This window comes from Phoca vitulina, unplaced genomic scaffold, assembly GCF_004348235.1.
Source record: "Phoca vitulina isolate PV1807 unplaced genomic scaffold, GSC_HSeal_1.0 scaffold45, whole genome shotgun sequence".
Taxonomy (NCBI): domain Eukaryota; kingdom Metazoa; phylum Chordata; class Mammalia; order Carnivora; family Phocidae; genus Phoca; species Phoca vitulina.
In genome coordinates, this window is record NW_022589748.1 from 8,683,156 (window position 1) to 8,696,649 (window position 13,494).

The following is a 13,494-nucleotide window of genomic DNA, read 5'->3' on the forward strand; positions in this document are numbered from 1 at the left end:
GGCTCTGTGAATTTAGGCAAGTTACTTAACCTCTCTATACTTAAATTTCCTCATCCATAAAATAACAATTGGAGTACTAACCATGTAAGATTATTTATAGGATTAAACTGAAAGATGTAAAGTACTGGAACACATAAGTACTCAATAAAAGCCATCTATTATCACTACCTGTGTTACTACCATAACTTCTGCCTACATCACAAAGCTGTTATGAGGATGAAATGAGACAACAAATTTTAGAAGTGTAGCATTGTTCTTGGTACTTATTAAGATCTTTAATGAAAGCTATCATTTTTTTAAAGATATCACCTCACTGAATTCTCATGTAAAAACCCTGTGATGTAGGAGCTATTATGATTCCTTCTTTACAGATGATGAAACTGAGGCTCAGAGATTTAAAAATTTGCTTAAGGTCACAAAGAAGCCTAACTGCAGCGGAAGATAACTACGGAACTGTGAAAAATGAGGCTGGATTAGACAAATGGAAACCAGTAATGTAGAATCCTAAAAATTCAGGAAGCACTCTGGACTTGACATAATGTATAATAAAGACTACTGTTTGTTCCTAAACCGGGAGCGGGGCTCTATGATGAAAATGCGGACACAAAATTTCAGAAACATGGGCCAAATAAATGGGTGATTTCTCTAAGCAATCAATAAAGCAAAACAAGCAGGTGATTAACACAAGAATCTGACCTAGGCCTTTGGTCAGCAGCACAGTGATGTCAGCACTCTAATCAAATCAACATGTGAAGCCTACCAAATGCTACTAGACATTCAACAAATAGCTGGGATTTCACAAAATTGTTGCTTTGCCCAAATGACCACAATTGCACTCAGGTCACAAAGAATATCCTATTAAAAAGGAATCTAACACAGGAAGGACAATGCATAATTAGTGTATATGATATGGTTCATTTAAAATTGAAAAGGACAAATCAAACCACATGTCATCTTTGCCTACTTAATCAGGAAGTCAGTCCACAAGGCTTCTTCCTATCTTTGCTTGAAATTGAGTTAAAACTCCCTGTGTGCCCTACAGTACACTGTAACTAAGAGATCCCTTCCCAGAACAGACTGGAAAAATAATACAAATGTTATTTTTCCTCAAGGCTAAGGGATCCATCCCAGGTGCCATTGTTACAACTTCTTTCCAAATCATAGCCTCTCCTTTGTCATGCAGAATATTCTATGCCTTAGGAAAATCTGTCCTTGGCTATTCCAAGTTATTGCCCCACTGCCCAAGCCAATATTGTCAATGCAAGAATCCGAAGAACATCATCTGTCTTTACTAGAACCAATATACAAAGGAGAGACACTCTCTTGCATGTGTGTTTTAATTAACCTGTGTTTTGGAGCCAGGAGAAAAATGGATGTTTAAACAAGTACCGCATCTTGGAGATTCCAGCTGGCAGAAGCTGATTTATTCAATTATTCTTTTATTAGGAAGATAAATAACTTTTTTACTCAGTAAATACTAATGGAATAAATGCCAATATATGCTAGGCTTTCCTTTATTTAATAAAATGTCAATAGGCATAAGATCTACCTTTTATGAAATGAACTATGTTCATTTCAGTTTCTAAATGAACTGTGCATTATCAATTTTTTTTTTTTTTTAAGATTTTATTTATTTTTTTGACAGAGAGAGAGACACAGCGAGAGAGGGAACACAAGCAGGGGGAGTGGGAGAGGGAGAAGCAGGCTTCCCGGGGAGCAGGGAGCCCGATGCGGGGCTTGATCCCAGGACCCTGGGATCATGACCTGAGCCGAAGGCAGCTGCCCAACAACTGAGCCACCTAGGCGCCCCTTGAGGAAAGTTTTTAAGACAGCTTTTATCCTACTATAACCACCATTGAGTGGCAGGTTGCTGGGAACAGGAAATGGTAAGACTGGACAGACATCAACTTAATCAAGTGATCTCATTTAACAGCAGTGATGATGATGTGATGTACTGAGAAAGACACATCCCTTACAACAATCCTGTCAAAGAATGTCTAATTTTAATCTAGCCATGAGGATATAACCAGACAAACCCAAGTTGAGGAACATACTTCAAAACAACTGGTTTAGCTTCTTCAAATACCAGTGTTATTTATAACAATGTCAATGTCACAAAAACAGGCTAGGAAACGGTTTTCAGAGTAAAGGAGATTAAAGAATTATGACAACTAAAAGTTGTATGACAACTCAAAATATGATTATTGACTGGATCCTGAATCGGTGGTTTAAAAAAATCTAGCTGGGGCGCCTGGGTGGCTCAGTCGTTAAGCGTCTGCCTTCTGCTCAGGTCATGATCCCAGGGTCCTGGGATCCAGCCCCGCATCAGGCTCCCTGCTCAGCGAGGGGTCTGCTTCTCCCTCTCCCTCTGCCCTTCCTCCTGTTTTTGCTATCTCTCAATGAATAAATAAAAATCTTTAAAAAAAATCTTGCTAAAATGACACTGTTTGGACAATTGGAGAAATTTTGTATTTTAATAATATTGGTACATCAATGCTAAATTCCCTGGGTGTGACAATGGTATTGCAGTCAAACAGAATACATTTTTAAGACTGGGTAAAATGACATGATACCTACAACTCTGAAATGATAGAGTAGAGAGAGAGAGACAGTGTGGAGAGAGAGAGAGAGAATGTATACATTTGTAAGAGAGATAAGGCAAACATATCAAAATGTTAACAAATGGTGACTCTAGATAGAGGATATAAAGATATGGGTTTGGAATTTTTCAAGCTAAAAAGTTGAGAACAATGTACATGTAAAACTAAAGAATTCCATAAGGTTGAAAAAAGACATTAGTATAACCTAAAATTGAAGACATAAAATGCATTTTCCTCCAGTGTTTTTTTAGGGTGACTATAATCTGTCAATTTTATTTTATTTTTTTAAAGATTTTATTTATTTATTTGACAGAGAGAGAGAGAGAGAGAGAGAGAGAGCAGGAACACAAGCAGGGGGAGTGGAAGAGGGAGAAGCAGGCTTCCTGTCAAGCAGGGAGCCCGATGTGGGACTCAATCCCAGGACCCTGGGATCATGACCTGAGCCGAAGACAGACGCTTAACGACTGAGCCACCCAGGCACCCTAATCTGTCAATTTTATATTTACAAGCTGTTGTTCCTACTGAGCAGGAATTGTCTGCTCTATATATAGCTTGCATTTCAGTAGACTTCTAGAAACTGCCCACCTACACAAAACTTCATATTTTCCTATAGGACTTAGACTAGTACTGATTTTAATTACAGGTGTTTAAAGCAAATATTCCAAATGAATTTTAAAGACTGTTTGAATCTATATTTACAGGCAGGCAGTCATTTAATTTCCCTAAGTAATGAATTAATTGGCTGAAGTTGACTTGCTATTTGAAATACAACCTGTAAATTTTGCTTAACTTGCTGAGTCAATTTAATGGATGTAAACAACTACTTTGGAAAACCGAATTCTGAATAAACAGAACAAAATGATCTATTGGCAGATTTTCTTTAGACACATACACATGCAAACAGCACCTTTTAATTGCCACACAGTTAACTTACGCACGCAATGACGAACAAAACTGCTCAAATTCTCCTATGTTCAACCTATGTTATTGATTCAAGTCATGTTCTGAAAAACTAAACTCAAGTACAAGAAAACTGGGCAGATTTCAAAGTCAACAAACTTAATCTGTAGCATTCTCCTAGGAGCTAGCAAACAAGTATCCTCTTTCCAGTCCTATTAGTGAACTGTTACAGGACCTATTAGCTAACTTCTCTAAATCTCAATATTTCCAGCTGTAAAATGAAGGAAATTCTTACAATGATTTAAAGAAGATGATACAGAAGATAATCCATTTTCCCTAACTATGTATATTAAGTTCAAGAATAAAAGAGTGAACACAGGGGTGCCTGGGTGGCTAAGTTGGTTAAGTGTCTGACTCGTGGTTTCACCTAAGGTCATGAGCTCAGAGTCCTGGGATCGAGCCCCATGTTGGGCTCCTCTGAGCTCAGCACGAAGTCTGCTGGAGATTCTCTCCTTCTCCCTCTATCACCGCCCCCCCCAGCCGCTTGCACACGCATGTGCGCATGCACGCTCTCTCTCTCTCAAATACATACATAGGAGCGCCTGGGTGGCTCAGTAGGTTAAGCATCTGCCTTTGGCTCAGGTTATGATCCCAAGGTCCTGGGATCGAGCCCCGCATGGGGCTCCCTGCTCAGTGGGAAGCCTGCTTCTCCCTCTCACCTCTGCCTGCCGCTCCCCTGGCTTGTGTTCTCTCTCTCTCTGTCAAATAAATAAAATTAAAAAAAAAATAAAATAAATACATAAAAAATTTTTTTAAAGAGTGAATACAAAGCTTTCCAGGTATATCAATAACCCCAAGGCATTAGACAAAGCCAAATAGCAAATACCTCATATGTACACAAATACTTAAGTTTCCTACAAATACTTTGTATCCTTTTGCCTGAGGAAAATGTTTCCAAATGACCATCAAAAAGTTTTTATTTTTTAAATTCTATCACTCAATCAAATAAAGCATAAATATTCCTCACCTTTAAAAAATTTCTAGTGTATGTCTATATGTATTATTCACTCAATAGGTATTTACTCAGCGATTGAAGGAAAAAAAAGTAGTAAAAACTCAGAGAAGTTTTCCTTTCATGCCTCCTCCTCCCAGGTCCTAGGAATGCCTGAAAAGGTTACAAAAAGGTTTGTCCTCTCAGAGAAACAGGGTTCTGCTGAAGATCCTAAGGACTACACTGCTGGGGATCACACCTCCTCATGTTGGAGACCCGTAAGAAACTACAAGTTAAGCCTCCAGACCTTTCCATTCCAGGGGTCCTTCTACTCTCAAACCACATTCCTACAAAACCTCACTTTGCCATTAATTGCTAGCTACAAAATTCTTGATTGGTTTCAGTAAGTCACTGACTCCCTGGGAGAAATGGACAGATTGCTAAAGGAGAAAAAAACTCTTGATTCAAACTATTTCACTTAGGAAAATCAGAAAATCTATATGCACAGCAATTAGGAAACTAGCTAATCCAATTATATTTTTAACTAATTTGTTAAATTAATGAAGTATTGTTATATTACTTCATTCATCAACTATTTGCTGAATACCTAATGTGTGCCAAATGTAGTGCTAAGCCCCTGCCTTCATGGGGCTTTCTCATGAGGGAGACAAGACACTAAACAGGTAAACATACATCTATTATTATAACTTGTAATTACTCAAAGGGAAAGTAAATCGTGGTGTTTTAATAAAAGACAAGAGAAGGACTTATTTTGGATTGACCAAAAAGGAAAAGCAACACTTAACCTGAGCTATCAAAAAGATAAAGAGGGAGCAGGACTGAGAAAAAAGTATACCAGGCAGAGAGTCCTCAGGGCCTTGGAAGATTACAGAAACTACCTGCCAGTGGAAAATGTGTGTATTTGGGAGGTGGGGATAGTAGCATGAGAGGGTTGGTGAGTAAGTGAGGTTTTTTGTTTCTTGTTTTAAGATTTATTTATTTGACAGAGACACAGTGAGAGAGGGAACACAAGCAGGGGGAGTGGGAGAGGGAGAAGCAGGCCTCCAGAAGAACAGGGAGCCCGATGTGGGGCTCGATCCCAGAACCCTGGGATCACGACCTGAGTTGAAGGCAGACGCTTAACGACTGAGCCACCCAGGCGCCCCAGAGTAAGTGAGTTTATACAGGGTCATATAGGTCCTAGTAAGGAATGTAGATTTCCTCTTAGTACAACAGAAAGTCAATGAAGGGTTTTATAAAGGGGGTGAGTTGATCCAATTAATATTTTTTTAAAAATTTTGTTTATTTGTCAGAGAGAGAGAGGGAACACAGCAGGGGGATCAGCAGGGAGAGGGAGAAGCAGGCTCCCTGCTGAGCAAGGAGCCAGATGCGGGACTCAATCCCAGGACCCTGGGATCACGACCTAAGCCAAAGGCAGATGCTTAACCAACTGAGCCACCAAGGCATCACAGAACCAATTAATATTTTAAGATCACTCTGGCTGCTGATTGGAAAACAGAATGGAGGGGGACAAGAGTGGAAGCCAAAGGCAACTGCTTAATCCGGACCAGAGATGACAGACTACAGAATTAGCAATGGATATGGTAAAAAGTAACTACACACAAAATATATTGAAGGTGAAGATGACAGGACTGGCTGATGGACTGGATTTAGGGGTGAGGAAGGAGGGCTAGATTTTTGGACTAAACAATTGGATGGATGATGAGAGAAAAGGGCTAGAAATATACTTTTGGGAGTTATCAGCATATAGATGAGTAAAATGACCAAGGGAGAGAGTGTGGAGAGGAAGGGTCCCAGGACTGAGCACTAGGACACCTCAACATTTAGAAGCCAAGCAAGGGAGGAAGGACAAACCAGGGAAGGGGACTGAGAAGTAGTCCTTGATGTAGGGGGAAATGCAGACAGCATGTAACAAAGCCAAAAGAGTTTCAAGAGTTTTTTGTTTTGTTTTTTTAAAGTACAGTGGATACCCAGAGTTTCTATATCAACTGCTGCTAAGAGATCAAGAAGGTTGAGGGCAGAAAATCAACCTTTGAATTTAACAAGATGGAGGGCTCAGGTAATCATCACAAAACCCATTTCTGTAGACTGGTGAGGATGAAAGCCCAACAGAATGATTAAGAATGACGGGATAAACAACACTTCCAGTTTTGTAGTAAGGGGAAGCAAAAATGGAGCAATAAGTGGACATGAATGTGCAGACAAGGGATTTTTTTAAGATGGATAAATTAAAGCGGGATTGCATAATGACAGGAACTGCTCTAGTAAAGAGGGGAAAATTGGTAATAATAGCTTGGGCTAGAGTAATATAACTGAATGTTTTTCAAGATGCAGATAAAGCCCCATTAGTGGACTACAAAATCAATTTAGTGGGTCAGCATTCTTTTTTAACAAAAGAGACAATATCAGAGTGCATATAGTAAAAGTATTGTTTCATGATGCTTTCATTTCAGTTACATATACATATTGTGTTTTTTAAAAATCTGCGAAATAGGCGCGCCTGGGTGGCTCAGTCGGTTAAGCGTCTGCCTCCGGCTCAGGTCATGATCCCAGGGTCCTGGGATAGAGCCCCGCATCGGGCTCCCTGCTCGGCAGGAAGCCTGCTTCTCCCTCTTCCACTCCCCCTGTTTGTGTTCCCTCTCTCCCTGCGTTGTCTCTGTCAAATAAATAAATAAATAAAATCTTTAAAAAAAAAAATCTGCGAAATAGTAGTATATAGGACCATTAGATAGGTAAAAGAACACAAAGGAAAATGTATTAAATAACCAACGCCAAAGAGAACACAATATAGTTATGCCTACAAGTTAATGTCAGCCATGAAAAAACCCACATGCGGAGTAGTTGCAAAAACTTCCATCTGCACTCGGAACAATAAGCAAACATCACACACAAGTACTGTTCCTGTGGTCTCAGTCCTGGCTCAAGCTTTTCCTTCTTCCCAGAAAATCTGACCCTTCCATAGCAATTTCTAAGTGAGGGCAAGGCTCTAACCCCAAGCACTATCCCAGCACTTACCCATCTTTTCTGCAAGTACTTCCAGGGCGGACGCGGGGCTTTACACGCTGGGACACCGGGCCGAGCTCCCCACGGTGACCCAAAACACGCCAGGAAATGAATGAGGGAGGGAGCAGGCACACTGAAAGGCCGCCAGGTCAAGTCGCACCGGGTCCCGCGTCCCAGGCACTGGGTGCGAGTAGGGACGAAGGTTCGGAGGGGCAGAGCGAGGGTCCCCTTCCTCCCAGCGTCCCGCCCCAAGCCCGTACAGGGTGCCGCCCCATGCCCGCGTCCCTCGGCTCCCCTCGGCCCAGCAGTCCCCAGCTGTGGTCGTCTGCGCAAGGCCGGGAACGCGCCCCTGACGACTCACACTTCCATGTCGGTCCCGCGTCGTCGCCTCCGGCCGCCAGCAAACACCCAGCGTCACGACACGCCGCCGCGGCTCCCACAGTCCGCGCTGTGCACCCAGTCGCCGGATCTGCGCGCCGCGGGGTACGTCGGGATCGCCGCGCTGCACGCCGGGATCGCCGCGCTGCACGCCGGGATTCTAGCGGACCAGGCGGGCACCTCAGCGCAGTCGAATTGCGCCGCGCTGTTTGCCCTGCTGGACTTAAGACTGTTGAACTTATGCAGGCAGGACTTAGCTCATGTTTTCTTGGTCTGGGTGATATCAGAGTATTAATAAACTAAGTTTCCAGAGAGATAATCGGGTTAGTAGCCCTCTGTAGCGTTAAAATCCCAGCCGTCAGAGAATAGTGATGGCGAGGGGCGAGGCGGCTCTGGGCTGCTGGAAATATTGTCTCATGATTTCGATGTTGGGTGCGCGGTGTGTTCCGTTTCTGAAAATTCAGTGAGTTGTACACGTATGTACACTTCTCTGTAGGTATGTTATAACTGAAAAAAACGTCTCAAGAAGCGAAAAAAAAAAAAGAACTCAGGCTCCCTTCTCCCCATTCTTCCTTGAGAGGTATTTGGCAAAAAACAAACAAAAAATACAAAAAGCCAAGGACAAGCACAGACTGATCTTCCCGCCTTTCTAGGAATTCATCCAAAGGGAATTATCAGATGCTTGAAGAAAGATGGTTGTGTAGTGATTCTTTTTTCCCGGAGAGACGGTCTCAATGTCCATCAGTGAGGAATTAATAAATCATGTTTCAGGCATACAGTACTTTATATGCAGTCATGAGAAATGATGTCGTATACTTGGTATGCTGGGGAAATGCTCAAGATAGGGTTTTTAAAAGATAGAAAATGATGTTGGTGTGACTAATATTCTAAAGAAAAATAATACACAGGGGAAAAAACACCTAAAGGTACATGAGGTAAAGCCACCTAATCTACTATATTTTATGTCTTAAAAGAACAGACGTGGAAGGTTGATGTCCATTATCTTCAAAAATTTTTGGTATATCTGAAAATATTTTTTTAAAGATTTTATTTATTTATTAGAGAGAGAGAGAGAGCACAAGCAGGGGGAGCAGCAGGCAGAGGGAGAGGGAGAAGCGGGCTCCTCCCAGGGAGCCCAACTCCCTCCCAGGACCCAGCTGAAGGCAGACGCTTAACCAACTGAGCCACCCCAGTGCCCCTGAGAATATTTCTTAAAAAATCTAAAGATGATAAGTCAATTTCTAATTTTTTTCTCCTTTTTTATAGTTCTATCAGTTATTATTTGCTAAATCCATTCACTTTGCAAGGCCCTTGCTAAGTGCTTTGTTATTCCATTATATTAACAGTTAATGGTGCAGGCTTTGCAGTCAGGTGCCCTGTGATTCTGTTCACCTACATCACTTTCTTAGAGTGATGACCTTGGGAGATTACTTAACCTCTTCTAACCACAATTCCGTAATATGTGAATCATAGGTCTGTTTGGTAATCTTTATAAAGTACCTGGCACATAGTAAGTGCTCAGCAAATATTACTGTGACAGTACAACTATGACACTCAGGTAGATTCTGTTGTTATTCAAATTTTACTATTGAGGAAATTGAGGCAGGCTTGGAGAGATTATGATTTACCCAAGGTCAGTCATCTAGGAACTTGTCCAGTAGGGGTTCAAACTCAGGCAATTTGAATAAAGATAAGGAGTGTATTAGATTGTTAATAATGACTGATGATTAGTTAGTAAAACATGTGGATAGCAATAAAAAGGAATGGAGAACTGATACAACATGGATGACCCTCAAACACATGCCAAGTGAAAGAAGCCAGATACAAAAGACCATATCCTATATGATTCCATTTCTATGAAATGTCCAAGATAGGCCAGTCTATAGAGACAGGGAGTAGATTAGTGGTTGCTTAGGGTTGGGAGAGGGGCAGAGAATGGACGCAGAATTTCTTTTGGGGGAAAAAAAATGTCCTAAAATTAGATTGTAATGGTTGCCCATCCCTGGAAATATACCAAAAAACACTGGATTATACACTTATTTTTTTTTTTTAAAGAATTTATTTATTTGACAGAGACACAGCAAGAGAAGGAACACAAGCAAGGGGAGTGGGAAAGGGAGAGGCAGGCTTCCCGCTGAGAAGGGAGCCTGATGCGGGGCTCGATCATGAGATCATGACCTGAGCCAAAGGCAGACGCTTAACGACTGAGCCACCCAGGCGCCCCTGGATTATACACTTTAAATGAACAAATTGTATGGTCTCTGAATTATGTATCAAGGAAGCTGTTAATTTTTTTTTCCTGGTGTTCGCCTGTGGGGATTACATTAGAAGAGAAATGAGAAAAGTTTTAGCATTTAACTTTGCATATTCAGAATTTTAAAAATGTTTTTCAATGCACATGTTATTTTTAATTACAAAAATATTATTTTAAAAACAACTAATTTGGGGATGCCTGGGTGGCTCAATCGGTTGAGCATCTGCTTTCTGCTCAGGTCATGATCCCAGGTCCCTGGGATTGAGTTCCGCATCAGTCTCCTTGCTGAGTGGAGAGCCTGCTTCTCCCTCTGCCTGCCGCTCCCCCTGCTTGTGCTCTCTCTCTCTCTCTCTGACAAATAGATAAATAAAATCTTAAACACACACACACACACACGAATTTGGGGCACCTGGGTGACTCAGTTGGTTGACCATTGACTCTCGGTTCCGGCTTAGGTCATGATCTCAGGGTCATGAGATGGAGCCCTGCATCAGGCTCTGTGCTCAGCATGGAGTCCACTTGAGATTCTTCCCCCTCCCCCTCTGGTCCCCCCTACCTCAAGCACACACGTGTGCATGCGCACACTTTCTCTCTCTCTCTCTCAAATAAACAAATCTTTTTTAAAAAAACCCCAACAACTAATTTACTTTAAAAAATCAGCAAATAAATAAAATGCTACCCTAGACCCAGCTGGCCTAATTTGTGTAGAAGGTCCCCATACTTCCTTTGAGGACAGCAGGCCCCACAGATAAGCACTAAAGATGTTCATTGTGCTATTCACTCAGCAAATATGTAGTGATGACCCATTTGGTAGTGATGATACACATGTGAATAATACGCACTTCCTGCCCTGGCTAGCTGACAGCCTAGTTGGAGAACCAGCTCTGGACATCAACAACTACCATACACAATGTTTAGACACAATGAAGCAGAGGAGAGAATGACTAATGAGGTGGAGAGGCGTCCCAAAGCCAGGGGTGTTTGAGCTGGTTGTGGGGAGGAGCACCCAAGGCCAAGGCTTCAGGGATGGGCTTCCACAGAAGAAAAGCTAGTGCCTCTCTGGGGTCCCCATGAAAAAATAGCTAAGCTCCAGGTTCTCCAAAGGAGGCCACCCTAAGACTTTGGGGCCATATGCACCCTTCTGATGCACCAAAGTAGAAAATGTAGGGGAGACAAGCCAGGCAAGGCTTTCATTCTTCTGAAGCAGATAAATCCTAGACAGCACTCAGGCCTGTGCTGAAATGGCTGTTGTCCATTGTCTGAACAGTCCTGGACCCTCAAGTTGGCAATGAGGATGGATACAGAAGGTTTGCCTATGGTCAAGGCCCTGAAGGAAACACCAGCAAAGTCAAGTAATGTTGTGATCTCTTTTTTAGCATTGCAGGAGCAGGAATTGTAAACCCTTGGTGACCTTCAATCATGGGTTGTATTCCTGGACACCCACAGGAATGAGGCTGTCAAGTGTGATGGTTACAGATATGGGCTCTGTGGCCAGAGAGACTGGGTTAAATCTAGTACCTACCTTACAGAGTCAGCGTGTTTAGAGTGGCACCTGGCAAGTGGCAAGCATGAAAAAAAATATGAACTATTATCTTCCCATATATCCAAAGCAAGGAAATAAGATTTTGGATGAAGAAAGCGTTAAGTATATGGTGATATATGGACGTCATCTAGTTCCCCTCATCGCAGATATACTGTCCATCTTCTTGGAAACATCATGAAGACTCTCATTACCCACCTTACCTCAGAACAGTTGACATGAGTTGAGTTAAAGGCTTCTAGTGAGTAAGAAAATATGTTACATGGCAGTGCGGGACTTGGAGGGCGGGGTGGGAATGAGTGGTCAGCCCCATTCAAGGGCATTTTCCATATGGTAGGCAGAAAGACATCCCCAAAGATGCCCACACCCAAATCCTCCAGAACCTGTAGATATATTACTACATATGCCCAAAGGGACTTTCCAGATGTGATTAAGGTTATGGACCATATGATGGCAAGATTATCCTGAATCATTTGGATGGGCCCAATCCAATCATATGGGTCCTTGCAAGAGGAGAATCTTTGCCAGATGATTTAGAGGGAGGTGGAATTATGGAAGAAGAGTCAGACAGATGCACCTGTCCTGGTTTTGAAGATGGAGGAAGGGGCCATGAGACAAGGAATGTAGGTGGCCTCTAGAAACCAGAAAAGGCAAGGCAAGGATTCTCCACTGAGCCTCCAGAAAGGACTGCAGCCCAGCCAACACCTCAATTTTAGCCCTGGGAGACCCATGTAAGCCTTCTAACCTATAGAAGTGTGAGATGGTAGAGGCGCCTGGGTGGCTCAGTCCGTTGAGCATCTGACTCTTGATTTTGACTCAGGTCATGATCTCAGGGTCCCAGGATCAAGCCCTGCATCTGACTCCCCGCTCAGCAGCAAGTCTGCTTGTCTCCCTCTCCCGCTGCCCCTCCCCCTGCTTGTGCTCTCTCTCTCTCGCTCTCTCTCTCTTGAAATAATAAATAATCTTTAAAAAAAAGAATTGTGAGATAACAACTTTGTGGGAGCTGTGCGGTAGTTTATTACAGCAGCAATGGGAGATGAATACACTCCCATGCAAATCCTCTCTTCCATGCAGACTGTCCTGTTTATTCACTGTCCACAGTCACAAAAAGCTGCTTCTCCATTTCTGTCTCTACTTTCTCTGCAGGAGGCTGAGTACCCCTCAGACGACTCCTAGATAGAGCCACGTGTCTCGCGGTCGCGGATGTGTGCGTGCGCATGCGCGAGTGCACGGGCGAGCACACCCACAGCTCTGGGCCCCCCTCCTGTGGCTGCCGCTAACCTCGTCGCAGTAATGGTAGCAGGGCAGGGTGCTATTGTTCCCAGGCCCTAAGGCCTGGCCTCCTGCCTCACACCATTGCTGTAGGTTTCCTTAGGCTCCTTTAGTTTATTTTCATTCTCTGGCTGCTGGAGTCTGTGGGGCCAGGTGGGGGGACAGTCAGAATGTAAGGCATAGCTCTGTGCCCTTCAACCAAGCAGGAGACTTCACTCTGCACTCTTGGGAGGGAGCTTTTTCCCTGGAGGCTCCTTTGGTCTCAGTCCCATCTCCAGCCCAGGCAACCCAAGCCTGACTCCTGGGGCCTCTACCGTGAGCTTACACAGTTCTCTGAAACTTATATAGTTCCCTGAAAAGTACTTAGAACAGTGCCTGGCATTTAGTAAGCACTGCATAAGAGAGCTTATAAACAAATATCCTACATATGTTCCGTCTGCTGTCTAGTGTGATTTGTATAGCATAGGGATTAAGAACACAGATGTTAGGGTCGGACTGCTGGCCTTCGTTTGGATCCTGTCTGCCCCACCTACTA

General features: G+C 42.9%; 1 protein-coding gene across 2 annotated transcripts in view; it reads right to left on the bottom strand.

Annotated features, from left to right (window-relative positions):
- Positions 1 to 8,009, bottom strand: part of CRCP (CGRP receptor component) — a 52,997-nt gene extending 44,988 nt beyond the window's left edge. For both annotated transcript variants that reach the window (XM_032430963.1, XM_032430962.1), the window contains exon 1: positions 7,877 to 8,009. Coding sequence is in view for 1 of the 2 variants with exons in the window: in XM_032430962.1 (XP_032286853.1) it covers positions 7,877 to 7,884 (8 nt within the window). In the remaining variant the exon portion in view is untranslated. The remainder of the gene's footprint in view (positions 1 to 7,876) is intronic.
- Between the last annotated feature and the right edge of the window lie 5,485 nt (positions 8,010 to 13,494).